The following is an 18446-nucleotide window of genomic DNA, read 5'->3' as shown; positions in this document are numbered from 1 at the left end:
TTTCTACTGGCAGACCATACACAGGATCCAGATACACACCAGACATTCGTTTCTCAATACAGGAAGTCAGCCTGGACCTAGTCGGGGACTAAGCCTCATGTCCAGTCAAGGCAGTGTGGACTCAGATCACCTCGGTAAGCTCATGGTGGGGGTGGAGGACCCCAAGTTGATAACAGCCGGGCTTAGAACTGCATAGGTAAAGGTCTAGGTAAGGGGTCAGAGGGGCCCTACTTAAAGGAGACTGTCAAGCTTGACACCCTTGTGGTTCAGATGACTCGGGCTCAGCTAAGGGAGAGGTTGAATGTCAGCACATTCGACACAGGTTATGACGGTGGCAGCAGTGGCTCAGACAGTGAGGGTCCCGGTGAGACTCTTGGTGAGAAAGCCCTCTTCACACTGCGGACTCCACCTGGACCAGCACCTCCACAGCCTTCACTCTCTGTTCTTCCTGGGCCCTCCTTGCCTGATTTCTGGCTCATCGTCAGGATACTGCAGGATCGTGTGGAAGTGTATGCACATGCACGGTGTGTAGAAGCCATGTCCTATACCCCAACGCTATCAGCTGCTTGTGTGTAGTCACACAGCACCTCCCTCCAGGGTTACCAGAAATACCTATAGCCTGGCATGGTGACAAGTACCTTTAATTCTACACTGGGAAGGCAGAGGTAGGAGGAGCTCTAAGTTTGAGATCAACTTGGTCTACATTGTATGTTCAGGTCACCAGGGCTACAGTGAAACCCTGTCTCAGAGAGAAAGAGACGCTTCAGAGCTTTGTAAGGGATCTTCTAAGGTCTGGAACTCTTGATCTCTTCTAGGAAAAGCACAGCACTCTTGTTTTTGGTTTGTTTGTTTGTTTTGTAACAAAGGGTTGGCCCAGAACTCATTATGTAGACCAGCCTGGCTTTGAACTCATAGAGATCCGCCTGCCTTTGCCTTTTGAATGCTGGGAGTAAAAGTGTATGCCTTCATGCCCAGCTCTCTGGACTTTCTTAGTGGGGTTGAGAGGCTAAGAATGGGGATTATGACTTCTCCCTGAGCCTTAAGAGCATCAGGTTCATAAAAACTTGAAGGCCTTAAGTTCATAAAAGCTTTAGAGGTTGACATTTAGAAAAGTAAGAGTGGTGGCTGGTATTTATTTAACAAGTGCATATAGCATGTAGGTGCCTGTCTAGCATGTGCAGGGATCAGCTTGCCTAATTGACCTGGTATTACCTGTCACATCATATCAGCTCTACATAGTATTGCCCTAATAGTGTGAGTGAAGAAAGTCTGCAGAGACTTCAGTACCTGACCACAGTCACAGTAAGTGACAGAGCAAGGGCTCACAGCTGGGCATCTGCTTAAATATCCTGCTTTGAGAGGTGACATAAGGGAAGGCCACCATCTTGACTGAGCTTTGAGAATAAGCAAGAGGCATGCTGGTGATAGAGCCTCTGTAGTTCCATGAGGGAGCTGGCAAGGCAAGCTTGTGGCCTGGGCTTCCAAAAGCTCTGGAAAGCTCTGCTTCCCTTTCCCGTAAGCTCACTTCCTTTGTACGTTTTTAACCTCCTTTATATAGTTTCCTTTGGCCCCCAGTTCCATGGCCTTCTCTCCGACTTAGGGCATCTAAAACTGCCTCCCTCTGCAGTTCTCTGTCATCTCCGTCCTTCCTGCCTAGGAGCCTGAGTCGTGAGGATGGAGGCCCGGGCACTGAGTGTCGCCATCTGCAGCAACTCCTGGTGAGGCGTGTTGGGGAAATCTGCAGAGAGGTCAACCAGGTAAGTCAGCCTGGGGCAGGGCTGGGTCACTGAGGCTGAGAGGAGGAGGAGGAGGAAGGAGTTTCTAGGAACCAAACTTTTAGAGTTAGGTGGTCTGTCTCAGACATAACAGTGACAGAGACCTTTCCTATGACATCCCAGTTCTGGAAAGCTGTTATTCCCACAGCTCCCTACAAACTGAAGGGTTCTCATTCCCTGCCAGTGACCCGTGAGGTGGTTCCTGTCCTTACACTGGCAAGTCAATGAGAGCCAGACACAGGGATCCTGACTGTGGTGGAGAGGCCAGACAGGCATGGAACAACTCAAGTACATGGGTGATTTCAGTGTCGTCTGTCAAGAATTCTGTAGTGGAAAAGAGGCTGCTGGGAGGGCACGTGGCAGGGCTCTGACCCCGACTTCCTGGGAACACTTCTTGGTTAAAGCAGTTTCAAGTTGAGAACTAAAGGCTAGTGACCAGATTCTGATAAGGGGCAAAGACTCGCTGGTTTGCTTTAGCTCTGTTAAGTAGGATGCTGCTCCCTCGTGACCGACCCTGTGCTTGCTGGTGCCCTTCCAGATTGGTGGTGGGCTTGTGTTTTGTTTTGTGTTTTGTTTTGTATTTTCCCTTTTAAAAATTCAGAATTTCTGACTCCCCACGCCACCAGTCCCTGTCTGGCCCATCATTCTCCATTCCAGCCTCTCCTGTCCAGTCCAAACACCTGTATCACCTTTTTCCCAGTACAAACTGAACAGTGTCTGAAGCCATGCACTCTGGGTCCCCTTGACAAGAAACCTGTTTCTTGGCTCACTCCACAGTGCCTAGGAGTAAGATTTTCACACTGCCAGGGCAGGCTGGTCTCCCTGTCATAGCAGGCAAGGCTGATGTGGTGCCAAAGCAGTCTGTCTTTGGCTGCCTTCCAGTCCTCGTACATCCATGTACTTTCATTTCTGATACACTACTTTAGGTAGTCCGGGCTGGGATCCTGATGTTCTGTTTGACCTCAGACCTCAGTAATGGTGGGCATTCTCTGTGGCCTGACCATCACCCACTTACTAGAAAATATTTCAGTTTTCTGACGAGAAACTCCTTTTTGTAGCGACTGCTCCTTCAGGATCTTCATGACAGTCACGTGTGTAACTCTCTTCTGGTGGCCGAGAGTGAAGAAGATCTGTGGCGCAGCGAGACGCCTTTCCATTCCCGTCAGCGGGCAGTCCTGCCCAGTGACGGTACGGTCATAGCCAGGAGCCCCCCTCACCAGGCAGCCTTGCTGTCTGTCCTCTGTCCTCCTCATGTGAGGAGCCCTGCACTTGGCTGCTGCTAGGTCACCACTGACTTTAAAGAGAGCAGTTTCAGTGGAGGGAAGAAACAGAAGCCAGATGACATGGCAGAGTGAAGAAAGAGCTGGAGCAGGCAGAACCGCTCTTTGATCTAGGTCAGCAGAGAAAATGGCTAGTGACTGAGAGAAGGCAGAGGTGAGGAAAGCCTTTGACAGAAAGAGCTGAGCGTGCCTCTGTTCAGCAGGGGGACAGCCTGTAAGGAAGGAGAAGTTGAAGACTACTGCAGAAAAGAGGTGGTTAGCTCTGGGCTGTGACCTGGCTTCCTAACGGCTGGCCTTTGCCTGGCCTTGTCTTGATACCTAAAACATTGACCTTAACCCAGCAGTGGAGTAGACAGGCAAGTAGTGTGAGAGAGTGGGAAGTTGGCAGCCTGTTCCACAGGGAGGAGACAGAGGGGAGGAGCCTGAGACACTGTAGCAAGGTTGGTCTTCTGAGCATCCCTCCAGATAGGCAGACACAGGACCCCTTTGGGATTCCTAGGGTTTCTGGTCATGGTCTGGACATACTAATCTAATGGGGGAAGTAATTGAAGTCTCAACCCTTGGGCTCCCTTCTTTTGCACCCGATGACTGAGTCTTGTGCTGTGGCCATCAAAGAAAAACATAAAACCAGAGACTCCCTATTTTTAATAGTCTCAATTTTTCTTTTTTTTTTTCTTTTTTAGATTTATTTATTCCTTTATATTATGAGTACTCTGTAGCTGTCTTTATACAGGATATCGGGTCCCATTACAGGTGGTTGTGAGCCACCATGTGGTTGCTGGGAACTGAACTCAGGACTTTTGGAAAAGCAGTCAGTGCTCTCAACAGCTGAGCACTCTCTGGAGAGTCTCAAACATTTTTACCATTGTTAGAGGAGGATTTCTCTCAGCACATCCTAGGATGTTTCCCTGTGTAAAAGGAGAAACCCCATCATTATCAGCTTGCTGTGCTTTTGAAGGCAGTTTCTGCACATTGAAAATGAGCCAAGATAACCAAGCACTGCCACATCGGGACTCGCAGCATCCTGGCATGTGCAGCTGGTCAGAGCCTGGGCACAGTGCTTCCTGGTTTTAGACTCCGTAGTCTCTGAAGCCAGAGTGTAGGTAGCGTCTCTTAGGCAGCCTGTATGTAGTGTTTCTGGGAAGTCAAACTACTCCTTCACCCTTCAGAAGGTTCCCCACTCACTGGGAAGCATGACAAGGATCAGATGAGGCATTGGGCTGTGTCCATGGCCTTACTTACTACTGCACCAGCCTTTGGAGCATCATTTCTTCAAAGCACACGAAGGCTTTGGTGAAGACAGTAGCTTAGGGGGCAACTGGTGTATGTTGTGATAAGCCAGAACCCCTAAGTATCAGCTTCAGGATTGCCTTTCTTGACACCTCTCCTTAACTCCTTCAGAGTCTCCTTAAGATAGTCCCAAAAGCCTCCCTACCATAACCTGGCTCCTCAGAATATACCTGAGCCTAGCTCATCCTTACTACCCACTATGTTCATCTTTCCTCAGAAGACAGTCAGGGCTGAGGAATCAGGATAAGGAGGGAGGCAGAGGCCTGGATATCCTGTTTGTTACCCATGCTGCCCCTCTGCAGATTATGCTGCTGACGAGAGCTGTGCTCCCCGAGGATACCTAGCAGCCACCATGCAGTTTGTCCCAGGCCATTTCTCCTGTGATGTTGTATGGGGAACTGTGATCCGAGTCCATTCACGTCTCAAGATGGGACCCAGCATGGGGGTCTCTCGGGGTATGTGATTAGCATGAGAGGGAAGATGGGAGTGGGAGATCTAGGGGAAGATTTTCTTACTCATGTTACTTCTGCAGCTATCCAGGCCTTGCGCTCTGTGCTCAATGCTTTCTCCGTAGTGAACCGGAAAAATATGTTTGTTTATCAAGAACGAGCAACGAAGGCTGTGTACTACCTTCGGTATGTGAACCCTGAGAAGATAAGATAAAGCTTGAATCAGGGATGGCATGGAAGGAGACATGTTCCAATGATCTCGCCTTTTTTTCTAGGCTTCTGGAGACTTCCTGCAGTGACCGACCATGGGAAGGGGATACCCTGCCCCCATCCCTAGCTCTATCCCGAAGCCAAGAACCCATCTATTCTGAGGATTCCGTGGCACGTCTCACCATTCCACCACATGTTGCTCCCACACACCCCTTAGGCTTTGCTTCTTGGAGCTAAACCCTGACCATTGTTGTCCCCCTAGGCTCCTCGTTCTCCCTTGGACATGGCTTCCAGCCGCAGCTCAGATGCTGTTCGCCCTGTGGGCCAGGTGGACAGACATATTCAGCTGCTGGTACATGGTGTAGGACAGGCAGGTAAGGATTCTAAGACCTGCTTGTCTTGTAGCCATCTAGTCTGCCCTGGCTTCCTCCTCCAGTGCTGGCTGTGTTCTGGGCTTGGCTTGAGCAGGAGCTGGGTGAGACAAGAGAGCCTGATTGAGATACAGTGTGGGAACAGGAGCCAGACAGTCGAAGCATAGCTACTTGGTCCTGACCTTGAGACCAGAGATGTACTGGGTAAAGTGTATAGGATCAGTTAGGGGGCTGCACTGAGGTACTGAGGTATCCAGGTAATGTGTACCAGAGCTCAGGCTAAAGCTATTACATATTGTCAGAGTTACATTCTGTCACTGTGATAAAGTACTAACCAAAAGCAAACTTAGGAAAGTTAATTTCAGCTTACAGGTTATATTATCAATGGAAGTCAGGGCTCAATGGTAACCTAAAGCAGAAAGCATGGAGAAACACTGGTACTTGCTCACTTATGGGCTTCTGCTTTAGCTGACATTCTTATAGAGCCTGCCATCACCTCACAGTCCCGTAGTTGTGGTCAGATGCTCCAAGACTGGAGATGGCTGAATCCTCTAACAGTCTACCCCACTTTTCTAACACGGCTGCGTCAAGGCCCTGAAATCACAGATGAGTTAGTGCGGGTTCTGCGCCGGCGGCTGGATGAGGCCACCCTGGACATCATCACAGTCATGCTGGTTCGGAATTGCAAGCTGACCCCGGCCGATGTAGAGGTCAGCTGCCTGTCTGACACCAGCATCCTTTTCAGACTCAGCCATCGGGTACTGGGGATATATAGGATAGAATCTGTGGCTTCAGCTCTGTCTCCTGTAACTGCAGTTCATCCAGCCTCCTGGGAGTCTGCCCTCAGAGGTGCTGCATCTGGTCCTGCCTCTGTCCTGCAGACCCTGGCTTCCTGCCCTGGCTTGGTACCTCCGCCAGAACTTACTCACCTTCCTGCACTCCCCCAAGTACACAGACAGCAATAGCCGGAACCACTTCCAAGTGAGCTTGCTGTCACCTGCCCACACTCATGTGTCCCCTTCCCCTGCACACCCAGACTGTGACTCTTCTCTGGATCCTTGCATCTGTGGCCGTGCCCTTGAGCTCATGTACACCCCTGCCCATGTCTTCTGAGCCCCATGCACACCTGTACCCTCCTCCCTACTATGGCCCTGTGTCTTGATGCTCATGGCTGTTCTCTCTCTAGCATCCACTCCCAGCACAGGGTGGCCTCCCCGACTTGGACATCTACTTGTATAATAAACCTGGTGGACAGGGCACTGGAGGCAAAGGTAAATTGCAGGGCTTAGGCCTGTGGCACTACACCAGGTACAAGAAAGGCTTCTTTTTACCTTCAGGCTAAAGAGCCTTGTTACTGAAAAGGGTCCGGGAGAGGGGCTCTGTGCACGTGCTCAGTCTGAGCCTTCCTATGGCTTTTTACACAGGGGTTGCCTGCATCACTCTAGCCTTTGTAGAAGAAGAAGGAGCCCCCATTTCACTGGCATCATGGCCTCCCTCTTCGCCGGGGCCCCCAGAGCCACTACGAGAGGAAGAATTTGAGCAACTGACTCAGGTCATTCGCTGCCCAAACACATTAGACAGTTCTTCAGGTACGACAGCCTGTTGGCTTGGAGCCATCAGCTTTGTGAAGGCAAAGGTGACAGTTAGGGTGGACTGCAACCACAGGTGACCTCCAGCTATAGTTTTTCCCCTCCAGCTCAGGATGGGTCTCCACGGCTTCGACTGGACGTGTGGGAAAAGGGGAACATTAGCATAGTCCAACTGGAGGAGAAGCTCCGGGCTGCTGCTCGCCAGGCCCTGGCTGATGCCATCATGGAGCTGCGGCTGCTGCCAGCCTCCCTGTGTACAGAAGACAGCTCTCCAGGTATGCAGATGAAGAACCCAGCTCCTATACTGGGTCCAGTGAAAGTCAGCAAGCAAGGCAGGATCATGTGCTGGGTAAGGGTGTACACATGAGCTTCACGGGTAGAAGCAGGGTGCCCCATCAGAAATCCTCATTCAGCTGCCCGTCACCTTGCCTGCACATCAAGGTGAGACAGTGATAGACACATTCAGCTGCCCCACCCCCTCCTCAGCACATACACCTGAAGAGGGGATAGCCTTAGAACTCCTCTCACAAGCATGTGCAGCTGTGCATGATCAAGTTTCATACACCCACTAACAGAGTGGGTGTTGAGACACTTGTGCCAGGTTTGGGGTGAGCTTTTCTATAAAGGGGATCCATGATGGGAGCCTGCCATGTTTGGTGTCTACAGGAAGTCTTAAGAGTGGACCATTGGAAACCAAGAGCCCTGCCTGCCGAGCCAGCACCTTCCCCTCTTCCCCTGTCTCCGGGGAGCCTGTGACTCCACCTAGCAAAGCTGGCCGCCGCAGCTTCTGGGATATGCTGGTAATGGAAGGAAGTGGTGAAGTGGCTTCTGTTTACTTGCCTGCCTCCCAGCTGCTCCAGCCCCCTCCCCCTACAGCCTTTTTGTGTGTCTTTTCAGATAAAACCACTCTGTCCTTTGGGTAGGAGTTTGCAAAACATAACAAGCTCTCCTTTCCATAGAGTACTGGTTCTCAACCTTCCTAGTGCTGTGTGACCTTTTAATACAGTTCTCATGGTGACCCCCAACCACATAATTATTTTGTTGCTACTTTATAACTGTAATTATGCTACTGTTGTAAATTGCATTGTAAATATCTGTTTTCCAATGGTTTTTAGGTGAGCCCCGTGAAGGGTCATCTGATATGTCTCCCCCACCAAGGGGTGGAGACCATGGGTTGAGAACGGCTGATAGAGAGTCTCTGACATGTCCCCCCCTCCAAGGGGTGGAGACCATGGGTTGAGAATGGCTGATATAGAGTCCCAGCTTACCAACTGCTTTCACTTCCATGTTTCTAAATGAGAGCCCTGTAAACAATAACACTTTACCTGTGAGGAAGAAGAGGATCAGAAAATGTAGTAACCTGCCCAGGGATGGGTAGTTAGCCTCCTGGACTGAGCCACCAGGGCCTGAAGCAGGTGTCTAACCCCTCGAGGCTCATTTCTTTTCCCCAGAGCTTCCATAGCTCCTCTCCTCTCCCTAATAGCCCGTCCTCATTTCCCACATTGTTGCTAGAGTAAAACAGAAGCGGGAGATTTGGGCTCCCCCAAAACAACTGATGATATTGTCCTGGATCGGCCAGAAGATACTCGGGGTCGGAGACGTCATAAAACTGAGAACGTTCGGACCCCAGGTGGATCTGAGCGGGCACCAGGCTCAGATTCTGGAGCCCAGAGACAAAGGTATATGTGTGGTATGGTGCTGTGTTAGGGCATGTCCACGTGTAAGGCCCTGGTGGGTGCCTGCTAGCTGTGTGGGTCCTATGAGTGTAGTGTTCTAACCCCTACTCTGTCTTTAGACGGCGGATAACACAGCTAGAGGAGGGTGAGGTGGGGACCCTGCACCCCGTGTTCGCTCATGTCATTCAGCGCTGGATGGGATTCATGGTTCAGATTGGTGAGAGCCTCGCCCCTCACTCCTTCCTCAGTCCTTGACCTGCTTTCCATGCTGCGGCCCTGCAGTGACTTCTCTGTCTTCCAGGTTGTGCCTCAGTGTCCAGGAGCTCCACCCACATGGTATCCCGGTTCCTCCTTCCATCCATCCTGTCAGAGTTCACCACTCTGGTCATCTCAATGGCTGGAGACACCAGTGTTCGTGTCTTTGAGCAGCATTTGTGAGTTTGAGATCTGGAGGATTGAAAGACTCTGGCCTTCCCTAGTCTTAAAAGCTGGCAGCTACAGGGAGCTAAGCCAGTAGGGGCTGGGCTAGGAGAGGTGGGCACAAGGCTCAGGAGGTGCAGGAAGGACCAGAAAATGGGGCCAGGAACTGTTGCCTTCCTATCCACACCTTCCTCCCAACAGAGGTTCCGAGCCAGGTATCTTCAGCCCTTGTTCACCAGGGCAGCTGGGCCCAGCCCCCCGCCCAGCGGCTGAGCGGCACCTTCTACTTCTGGGAAGGAACTTCGCCCAGTGGAGGAGACCAACCCAGCAGGGTGAGGAGATAGATGGTGGGACCCAGTGACTGCTGGGTAGTCACTGACCCTGCAGAAAGAAGGTGGGATGTGGGGCTCTGCTAACAGCTTCCTCAGTGTCCCCTTCCCCTCCCTGTAGCTGCCAAAGCTGTGCAGCGCTTTGAGTCAGGAGGCGATGGGAGCCCAGGGCGAAGTGCTCCCCGGCAGAGGCTCTTGCTGCTAGAGGTGACAGACAAGAAGGTAAGTGTGAGGTCAAGGGCAGGTGCGGGGAGGAGTTCTGTGACCTCCCTGACCCCGATGTTGACCCCTGATCTCTAGCTACAGCTGCTGACTTATAACTGGGCTCCAGACCTGGGTGCAGCATTGGGCCGAGCTCTGATCCGCCTCGTCCAGTGGCAGAATGCGAGAGCCCACCTCATCTCCTGCCTGCTCAGCCAGAAGCTTGGGCTCTTCCACCACTGTGGCCAGTTGGACTTTCCCGTGCACGATGGAAAGGTACCTATTGCCTAGCTCCTGCACAGAGTTCTGGCCACTGAGTGGCCAGCTAAAGAAACAGGGAAAGGGAGACAGGCTCAGGACAGAAATGCTAGGAGAGGAAGCTTCGATGTGCAACAGAGGGTTCAAGGTCAAAGGGCTTGAGCCTGGCATGATCCTCCGTCCTTCTCAGGAGCCAAACCCATTCCTGCTGCCGACCATGGAAGTGGAAACCCTCATCCGGAATGCAAGCCCTCCACTGAGTCGAGAACAGGGCCGCCTGAGTGGGTCCTCTCGTGGGGGAGGTCCCCTTTCCTTGGACACGTTTCCCTTTGATGAAGCTCTGAGGGACATCACAGCTGCTCGCCCCAGCTCCACAGGTGGTCCTGCACCCAGACCTCCAGATCCTGTGACCTATCATGGGCAGCAGTTCTTAGAAATCAAGATGACAGAGCGAAAAGGTGAGGAATGTGGGCCAGGCAGTGGGGAGGGAAAATTCTGCGAAGACCAGACCGTGACAGAGAGGAAGTCAGCTACAAAGGCTACCACTGACGCCTTCCATCCCCAGAGCTGGAGCGCCAGATGAAGATGGAGAACCTGTTTGTAACCTGGCAGCAGCGTTCCGCACCAGCGAGCATGCCCATCAGTGTGAGTAGTTCCCCCTGCATCCTGCACAAAGCTCTCTGGCCCTCCCTTGATCACTGTTCAAAGCTTACTGCCCTGTGTCCAGGCTGGGGAGTTGGAGACCCTGAAGCAATCATCCCGCTTGGTGCATTACTGTGCGACAGCTCTGCTTTTTGACCCAGCTGCCTGGCTGCATGGACCCCCAGAGACTTCTGCACCCTCTGAAGGGCAGGTGAGGCTCAAGCATTCTCAAAGGCCTGTACCCAACAGTAGCCTGCACTCCATCCCTTGTCCTTAGATAATGAGCCTTAATTTCCACTTCTGCAGCGACGAGTGCGCCCTGAGTCAGGGTCTGGAGGCCGAGAGGTTCCCACAAGCTGTGAATCCTTGGATGTGCCTCCTCCAGGAGCCCGTGAGGAGCCATGGCTGAAGGAGCTAAGCTTGGCCTTCCTACAGCAATACGTGCAGTATCTGCAGAGCATTGGCTTTGTGCTGGTACCACTCCGGCCCCCTTCACCTGCCCGCAGGTGAGCCCCCTCCTCCTTCCCCACCCACTTCTCCACCTCAAGTGAGGCCCCACAGCCTTCCTTTATTGTGACTCCTTTGACTGCTCAGTCATTGTGCATGTTCATCACTGGCACACATATATAAAGATCTTAGCCACTTTTTGTATAGCCCTCTTGCATGTCCTACAAACCTTATGTGGTTTGCAGAACTCACAAGTACACACACAGACAGTATGTTCTTACCAAGCTTGTGCCTACCCATACCTCATTTTTTTACATGCCTGCATATATATCCATACATGCAGCTCTCACATATGCTACTAAACTTTCAAATTTGGGTCTTGTCAATTCTTGTCTTGGTCTTTATGTTAGGCTCTTCACCTTGGTCTGTTTTCGTTGTTGTTTTTGTTTTTCGAGACAGGGTTTCTCTGTGTAGCCCTGGCTGTCCTGGAACTCACTCTGTAGACCAGGCTGGCCTCGAACTCAGAAATCCACCTGCCTCTGCCTCCCAAGTGCTGGGATTAAAGACGTGTGTCACCACTGCCCAACTGACCTTGGTCTGTTTTCATGAAGGCCCTCTGCAGTGGTCCTACCTGTACCCCCTGACTATGGTCTGTTCCTACTCATACTCAGCTCTGTGGCTATTACCGACAACCTGAGTCCTGAAAGAAGCCAGTTCTCTGTCTCCACATGCCATCAACCCTAAGCCTGGCTATTCAGTAACAACCTTTCTTATCTTAGGCCAGATTCAGAGCCTGTATTCTTTGTTTAATTACATTCTTTCTCTATCTCCCTCTCTCTCCCTCTCTCTCTCCCTCCCTTCCTCTCTCTCTCTCTCTCTTTGTGTATGTGTGTGTATGTGTGTTGTACACAAAGACTAGCATGACCACTTTTTACTGTGTAGATGTTGATAATCCATTCAAGGGTGCTTAGTCTGACTTAATGAGCTTGCATGCTGACAGAAACACTGACTACACACATTGAACTGGTATTTCCAGTTCAGACAGTGGAGTTGAAGCAGATGCAGGAAGTGTGAGAAAACTAACAGTTCTTACATGAGTGATGTCAGTACAGTTGCTGGTGTGATCCATCTTGCCTTCAGATGGCCAATGAGGAAAAGTGACACTAATTCTTAAATATTATGTTTTCTAGAACATAATTTAAAGTCAAGCATTCTGTCCTCACCAGTTTTAGTGATCTCTGAGTCGAATAGCACTTCCCCTGAGGGTTAAATGGAATGTTTCTTCTATCTGACAGCCACTTCCAAGACCTGGAGTGGTACCCACTGCAATGGTAGATAGAACTGGATTGCAGGTGTTGTGATTAGTGTTCTGAGTTTACCGATCCCATCAGACATCATTAAGGTCAGGAACCTAAAGGACCCCACACACTGGTTCAAGGCTAGCGACCCCCCGAATGTGCCCCCCCTTTCCCTGCCTTTAAGCATCAGCACTCCAGTTACCTCCCAGCAGCCTGAGCCTGGCATTGCAGCTCGGGGACCTGCCGGCCCTTTCAGGCCTTTGAAAGTCCTTCCCTGCTTTTCCTCCTTCTTGGTTCTAAGTTAAGAACTAGAAGGGGCTGGAGAGACGGCTCAGCAATTAAGAGTGACTGCTGCCTTCCATAGCACCCAGCCTGTTTCCCGTTCTACGGCAGAGAACTTATGCCCACCTCTAACTCCAGCTCTTGGGGACCTGATGCCCCCTTCTGGCTTTCACACGTGTATGCAGACATATCACTCAGACACACATACAAACACTTAAATATAAAAAAGTTTAGAGATAAAGAACTATGGGGCTATTTTCCCCCAGCTAAAAGAAAACTGCTTTTCCCTCTTAGAGAACTATCCTCACAGGGCATCCAGCATCTCCTAGTAAAATTTCAGGCGTGCCTCATCACCCTCCCCTCTACAGACCTCCTCTCTCCCAGGTAACAGTGAATATGCCTGGTCCGTTGCCACCCCTGCATCCACCCCTGAACACAGCTGACTTACCAGACCTGGACTCCAGCCACAGCCCTGCTTCCTGGGGAACCTGAGCAAGCCCACCCTCAGGCCTGACTCATGCCTGGAAAGCAGTGTCATGTGGAATGGCCGGGGCCAGAGCCCTTCAGCCTTTGGCCTGCCTCACTCAGCCTCTTGTCTCTCTTCCTTCTCTGCAGCACCAGCCGGCTACGGGCTATGGCTATCCTTGGAACAGAGGGCCGAGGCTCCTTCTCCTGCCCCAAAGCCAAGGCTGAGGGGAGCCCGAAGGTAACTCCTTGTCACAGAATGGTGAAGTCAGCAGTGACTTGAGTTAGGTCCCCTCCATACCCAAAGCCATCAACCCTAACCGATACACTGACCCACTGGTCCTAGACTGTCATTACTAAGCCAGGAGCCTGAAGGACCTTTACATGTTGGTTCCAGGCTGGTAAACCCCAGCATGTGTCTCCTTTTCCATTCTCCAGAGCACCAGTACTCCAGTCACCACCTACCACCTGCAGCGGGCACTGCCTGGGGGCATCATCCTCATGGAGCTGACCTTCCAGGTGAGAAGGGGAAGCGCTGAGTCGGGGGAGCTCTACCTTGCCGCCTCTCACACCATCCTCACCTCAGCTCACCCTCTCCTCAGGGCTGTTACTTCTGTGTCAAACAGTTTGCTCTGGAATGTTCCCGAATCCCAATGGGACAAGCTGTCAACTCTCAGGTATGTGGTGGGGACAGGGTAATATGGAGTGGGCAGAGTGCTCAGACATAGACACTGCCTCCCCGTTGTGTGGCGGGCACTGTGGTTTCATGACCCTTGTGGTGGGCACTCTAGCCTGGTGATGGGTCAGGTGCTGACTGGACTGTTGTTTTATCTGACCCTGGGAGGTCCAAAGCTACTTTCAACTGTAGCACTAAGGTAAGCCAGTACAGAGATGGGCCCTGCTCTGTGCCAGCACTGGATTCCATTACATAGCACCCTTATAATGTGTCACACCAGGTCAGTGCCATGCAAGACCTGGTCTGATGCAAATGGGGCAGTTGGCATTGTCTGTGTAGTTACCAACACTGGCACTTGCTCATTATTGTGTCCTTGTCAGTTTGCCTCAAGTCAGGCCCTTGATACCTGGAGGGCCAAGCACTCAAAGCTGTGTGGTTAAGGAGCAAGTAAGGGCAGCAACCTGAATGTCTGCCTTGCTTAGTTTGGCTTCTCAAGTTGCCAGAAGTGTCACAATAGGGCCTGTACCTTGTAAGCTTAGGCACACCTCTGAAAGATGGAGGATCTAGTGGGACCCAATGCCGTCAAGACTGCCTCCTCTCCATTGTGGGGAATACCCATACCTGGAATAGCCCCACATAGTTGCTTTTGCTTTGAACATTGAGCATACATACATGGTCACAGTTTGCCACAGGATGATAGAACCCCTGAAAAGCATCATGGCTTCGTGTGCAGGAACCTACTTGGCCCAGAGTACTCCAGAGGGAGCTGTGGGTCGATGGGCCATCCTCAACTGGTGTGTGAGATCAGAGTGCTCACTCCCAGCTTCCTTTGACTTCCTGTTACCTGATTTCCAGGGTTTGCCTAGGCTCTCTCTGTCCCTCCTTCTCTAACTCTCTAGCCCTGCACAGGATTCTCTTTTGTTCTACATTAGTTTTTGAAATAGGTCTTAGATAGCCCAGGCTGCTCTAGACTCACTGTGTAGCCAAAAGTGACTTTCCACTCGTTTTCCTCCCATCTCCATCTCCCATCTGCTGGGCTTTACATGAGGCTCAGGTGTCTAAGCTGCTTCAGGATGCCATCGTTCATTAAAAGGCCAGTGTATGTACTGAGAGGAGAAAGCAGTTTATTTCTAAGCAGATGAGTCTGAAGGTCACAGAAATTTTGCCCTGCAACACAAAGCTCATCAGTGGCAGACTTGGGTGAAATCTAGGTTTTTCTGTGATAATGATCTCACCCCTGTCTATTTTGTCTCCTCACACTGCCCCTGACTGAGATCTGTGCATCTCTCTAAGGTGGATAAGAAAGCTGACGCCAGAGACTTGTTTACCAAGGCCATGTAGGTAGTATGTCTCCTCCTGATGTTGGTTTGCTTTTCTACCAACTCCTGAGGCTCCCACAGTGCCCAGATGGAGCCTGCCATTCAAGTACCACACACACTTATCAACACCGTTGGTGGAGTACCATCAAGAGAAGGGCATATTCCTTATTTCTGCCTCTCTCCCTCTCTCTGTCCCTTCTACCGTCAGTTCATTCAGCCAGGTAGTCAACAGCCTGCCCTGGCCTGGCCCTGCTGTTCTATAGGAAGCTTTACAGTGAATAGTGGGAGTTATGCTGCATGTCAGGCAGATCAGCATCAAAGGCAGAGGGCACACAGGTTTAAGTGTAGGACCAGAGTATTGTCCTTGGGAAAGGCAGGTGAAAGCTTTCTGAAGGCAGATGACAGCTGGCTTTCCTTGACTCCCACCAGATTTTCTGATTCTGTATTTTCTAGTGTGCTTTGTAATTCCTCATTCACCCCCATTCTTTCCATCATCCTTGGACTACCCCTTATCCCTGGACTGTCCCTCACACCTGAACTGCCCCTCATCCCTGGACTGTCCCTCATATGCCAGACTGTCCATCTTCCTGTATCCAACTACTATACTGTAAGCTTCTTGAAGGCAAGGCATTGTGTCTGTTCCCCTGCACTTACAGTGGCCACTGAGAAATACATGGTAGGCCATCTATGTCAGACTCAAATGCAATAGTAACAAGGGTTATCTCCCTAATGGCCCTGGTTCCAAATAAACAGGAAAGTCCAGAACCGTGTTGCAGAGTGTAAGAGGAAGGTTCCCCGTAGAAGCTGTGCTGACTGAGGAGTACTGCCAGTCCCGCAGCCACAGGAAGCAGTGCCAAGCGTCTTCTCTGCCCAGGAAGCAAGAAGTATGGATTGGGTAGCCAGTGTTCCCACACCCTAACCCTGCCATTTCTCCCCAGCTGTCCCTGCTGTTCACTGAGGAGTGTGACAAGGTCCGTGATCTGATGCACGTACATTCCTTCAGCTATGACTTCCACCTGCGCCTCGTGCACCAACATGTGCTCGGTGCCCACCTGGTATTGAGGCATGGCTACCACCTCACCACCTTCTTGCAGCATTTCCTGGCCCACCACCCTGATGGACCCCACTTTGGCCGTAATCACATTTACCAAGGTTAGTGCCCAAGGGCAAGCCAATGAGACTACAGTAGAACAGCCACAGGGCCTGGCCTGGCCTGGCAAGACCAGGAATCGCTCGTTTCCCTGTACCACGTCCGTGTTTTCAGTCTTCAACTGTCTCCTAGGTTTCTCACGGTTGGTGTCATAGCAGAATTAGGGCCTTGTGTCCTGTGTCATCCTGCCCTCTATTCTGAGTGTTTTATCCCATCTCAGCAACATTCCACAGGGGTTTAGGGGCTCCCCAGGAAAGCAAAACCTCAGTATTCCCATTCCCCTGCTCTACCAGCTCAGGTTTTGTGTTCTAGGCTAAGTGTCTGTCCTGTAACTTGTCCCACAGGGACGCTGGAGCTCCCTACCCCACTCATTGCTGCCCACCAGCTGTACAATTATGTGGCTGACCATGCCAGTTCTTACCACATGAAGCCACTTCGAATGGCTCGGCCAGGTGGCCCAGAACATAATGAATATGCCCTGGTGTCAGCATGGCACAGGTAAGGCTAGGAGGCACAGGTAAGGCTAGGAGGCAGCACCAGCTCCTCCTAGTAGGGCTGGGGGAGGGGGTGGGGCTGCACTTGGAGAAGGGAGATGTATGTTTTCTAGAGCACAGGGGTTGGGACTGGTTTCAGTTGAGCCTCAGAGGTGGCATCTCTTCCACCCCAACTGCACAGCTCTGGCTCCTATCTGGACTCGGAAGGGCTTCGGCATCAGGATGACTTTGATGTGTCTCTGCTTGTCTGTCATTCTGCTGCACCCTTTGAAGAGCAAGGAGAAGCTGAGCGACATGTCCTGAGGTCAGAACTCTTACCTCGAATGTACCCATTTCTCAGATTTTCTACTCCTACCCCTAAGTCTATTGCTGTGACACTCTCCCACTCTCCTGCCCCTTCTGCTCCCCAGGCTTCAGTTCTTCGTGGTGCTCACCAGCCAACGAGAACTTTTCCCAAGACTCACTGCAGACATGCGCAGATTCCGGAAGCCATCTAGGCTTCCCCTTGAGCCAGAGGCTCCTGGGAGCTTGGTTGGTAGCCCCGGGGAAGCGCCGGGGATTATGCTGGCCCCAGGGCCAGCTCCTCTGTTCCCACCACTGGCTGCAGAAGTGGGTATGGCCCGGGCACGGCTGGCTCAGCTGGTTAGGTTGGCTGGTGGGCACTGCCGGCGGGATACCCTCTGGAAGCGCCTCTTCTTGCTGGAGCCACCAGGGCCTGACCGGCTAAGGCTCGGAGGGCGCCTAGCCCTGGCAGAGTTGGAGGAGCTCTTAGAGGCAGTCCATGCCAAGTCCATTGCGGACATTGACCCCCAGCTGGTAAGAGACCTGACTCCTCAGGGCGAGCATTGCTTCCAGCAGTGCCACAGTGGCTGGGTTAGAGGGAAGGCATCTTGGGTGACTCTGCAGTGGTAGGCTCAGGGCTGTGAACCCTCCGCAGGACTGTTTCCTCTCCATGACGGTCTCCTGGTACCAGAGCCTCATCAAGGTTCTCCTGAGCCGATTCCCCCAAAGCTGCCGCCATTTTCAGAGCCCAGACTTGGGAACCCAGTACCTGGTGAGTCCCATTGGCCCCACTCTGCAAGGAACACCAGCAGAAATCCTCATCTGACATAACAGAGCCACTGAGGGAATGCAGCCTTAACAAACAAGCTCTGCTTTACACTGTTGCCTTGCTGGAGTTAGACCACACCAACAGCCATTGAAACCTTTGGGCATTGGGGAGGAAGCCTGAGTACATGATTGTTGGGACGTGGCATGCCTACTCCAGGCATGGCACTCAGACCACTGCAACACACATGTTCAACCTCCACGGCAGACCCAGGATCTGTGTCTTGCAATGTCCCCAGAAGGCCTGTGCACCCTGGTGTGAAGGCACAGCTGAAGGACAGGGAGAGAGACAACCCCAGCGGTGGGTGACCACAAGATTTATCTCTGGCATGCCCCCGGTCATCTAGAGAAGCCAGGGCTACAGTGGAGAAGGCAAAGAGGCATTGGGGCACCAGCGATGGAGCACTGAAGCTGGAGTGGCGAGGGGGAAGGGGGGAGTGATGGGGCAAGTTGAGTCTATAGCCTATGAAGTTTGTGGACATCTGGGATGGAGATATATGTAGACCACAGCCACATTAGTAGATGGTACAGAAGCCCTGAGGAGAAATCACCCAGGAGTGGATCCCAGAGCTAAGTGCTAGGGGGCAGCTGACATCAGGAGCAGTGGGAGACCTAGAACTGGCTGAAGGAGTAGCACCAAGGGTCTAGAACTGCCCTTCATTAGCTTCCCTATCATGGTCTAGATAGTTCTGACAGACAGATTAAGGGAGGCCCAGTG

At 51.8% G+C, this 18446-nt stretch overlaps 1 protein-coding gene across 1 annotated transcript in view; it reads left to right on the top strand.

Moving 5' to 3' along the window:
• Positions 1–18446, top strand: part of Szt2 (SZT2 subunit of KICSTOR complex) — a 45133-nt gene that overhangs the window by 25558 nt on the left and 1129 nt on the right. The window contains exons 39-70 of the mRNA XM_031378431.1: positions 63–134; positions 323–524; positions 1658–1757; positions 2834–2963; positions 4648–4800; positions 4878–4980; positions 5070–5175; positions 5267–5378; positions 5967–6085; positions 6192–6356; positions 6562–6646; positions 6800–6964; positions 7072–7239; positions 7631–7764; positions 8477–8643; positions 8760–8857; positions 8942–9074; positions 9262–9392; positions 9511–9611; positions 9690–9866; positions 10039–10306; positions 10414–10493; positions 10576–10701; positions 10797–10996; positions 13133–13223; positions 13421–13501; positions 13585–13659; positions 15916–16129; positions 16472–16625; positions 16803–16925; positions 17032–17437; positions 17559–17675. Coding sequence (XP_031234291.1) covers positions 63–134; positions 323–524; positions 1658–1757; positions 2834–2963; positions 4648–4800; positions 4878–4980; positions 5070–5175; positions 5267–5378; positions 5967–6085; positions 6192–6356; positions 6562–6646; positions 6800–6964; positions 7072–7239; positions 7631–7764; positions 8477–8643; positions 8760–8857; positions 8942–9074; positions 9262–9392; positions 9511–9611; positions 9690–9866; positions 10039–10306; positions 10414–10493; positions 10576–10701; positions 10797–10996; positions 13133–13223; positions 13421–13501; positions 13585–13659; positions 15916–16129; positions 16472–16625; positions 16803–16925; positions 17032–17437; positions 17559–17675 — 4556 coding nt within the window. The remainder of the gene's footprint in view (positions 1–62; positions 135–322; positions 525–1657; positions 1758–2833; positions 2964–4647; positions 4801–4877; positions 4981–5069; positions 5176–5266; positions 5379–5966; positions 6086–6191; positions 6357–6561; positions 6647–6799; positions 6965–7071; positions 7240–7630; positions 7765–8476; positions 8644–8759; positions 8858–8941; positions 9075–9261; positions 9393–9510; positions 9612–9689; positions 9867–10038; positions 10307–10413; positions 10494–10575; positions 10702–10796; positions 10997–13132; positions 13224–13420; positions 13502–13584; positions 13660–15915; positions 16130–16471; positions 16626–16802; positions 16926–17031; positions 17438–17558; positions 17676–18446) is intronic.

The sequence above is a fragment of the Mastomys coucha genome, unplaced genomic scaffold (genome assembly GCF_008632895.1).
Source record: "Mastomys coucha isolate ucsf_1 unplaced genomic scaffold, UCSF_Mcou_1 pScaffold18, whole genome shotgun sequence".
Taxonomy (NCBI): Eukaryota; Metazoa; Chordata; class Mammalia; order Rodentia; family Muridae; genus Mastomys; species Mastomys coucha.
Note: the sequence above shows the minus strand (reverse complement) of the source record. Positions and strands in the feature narration are given on the sequence as shown.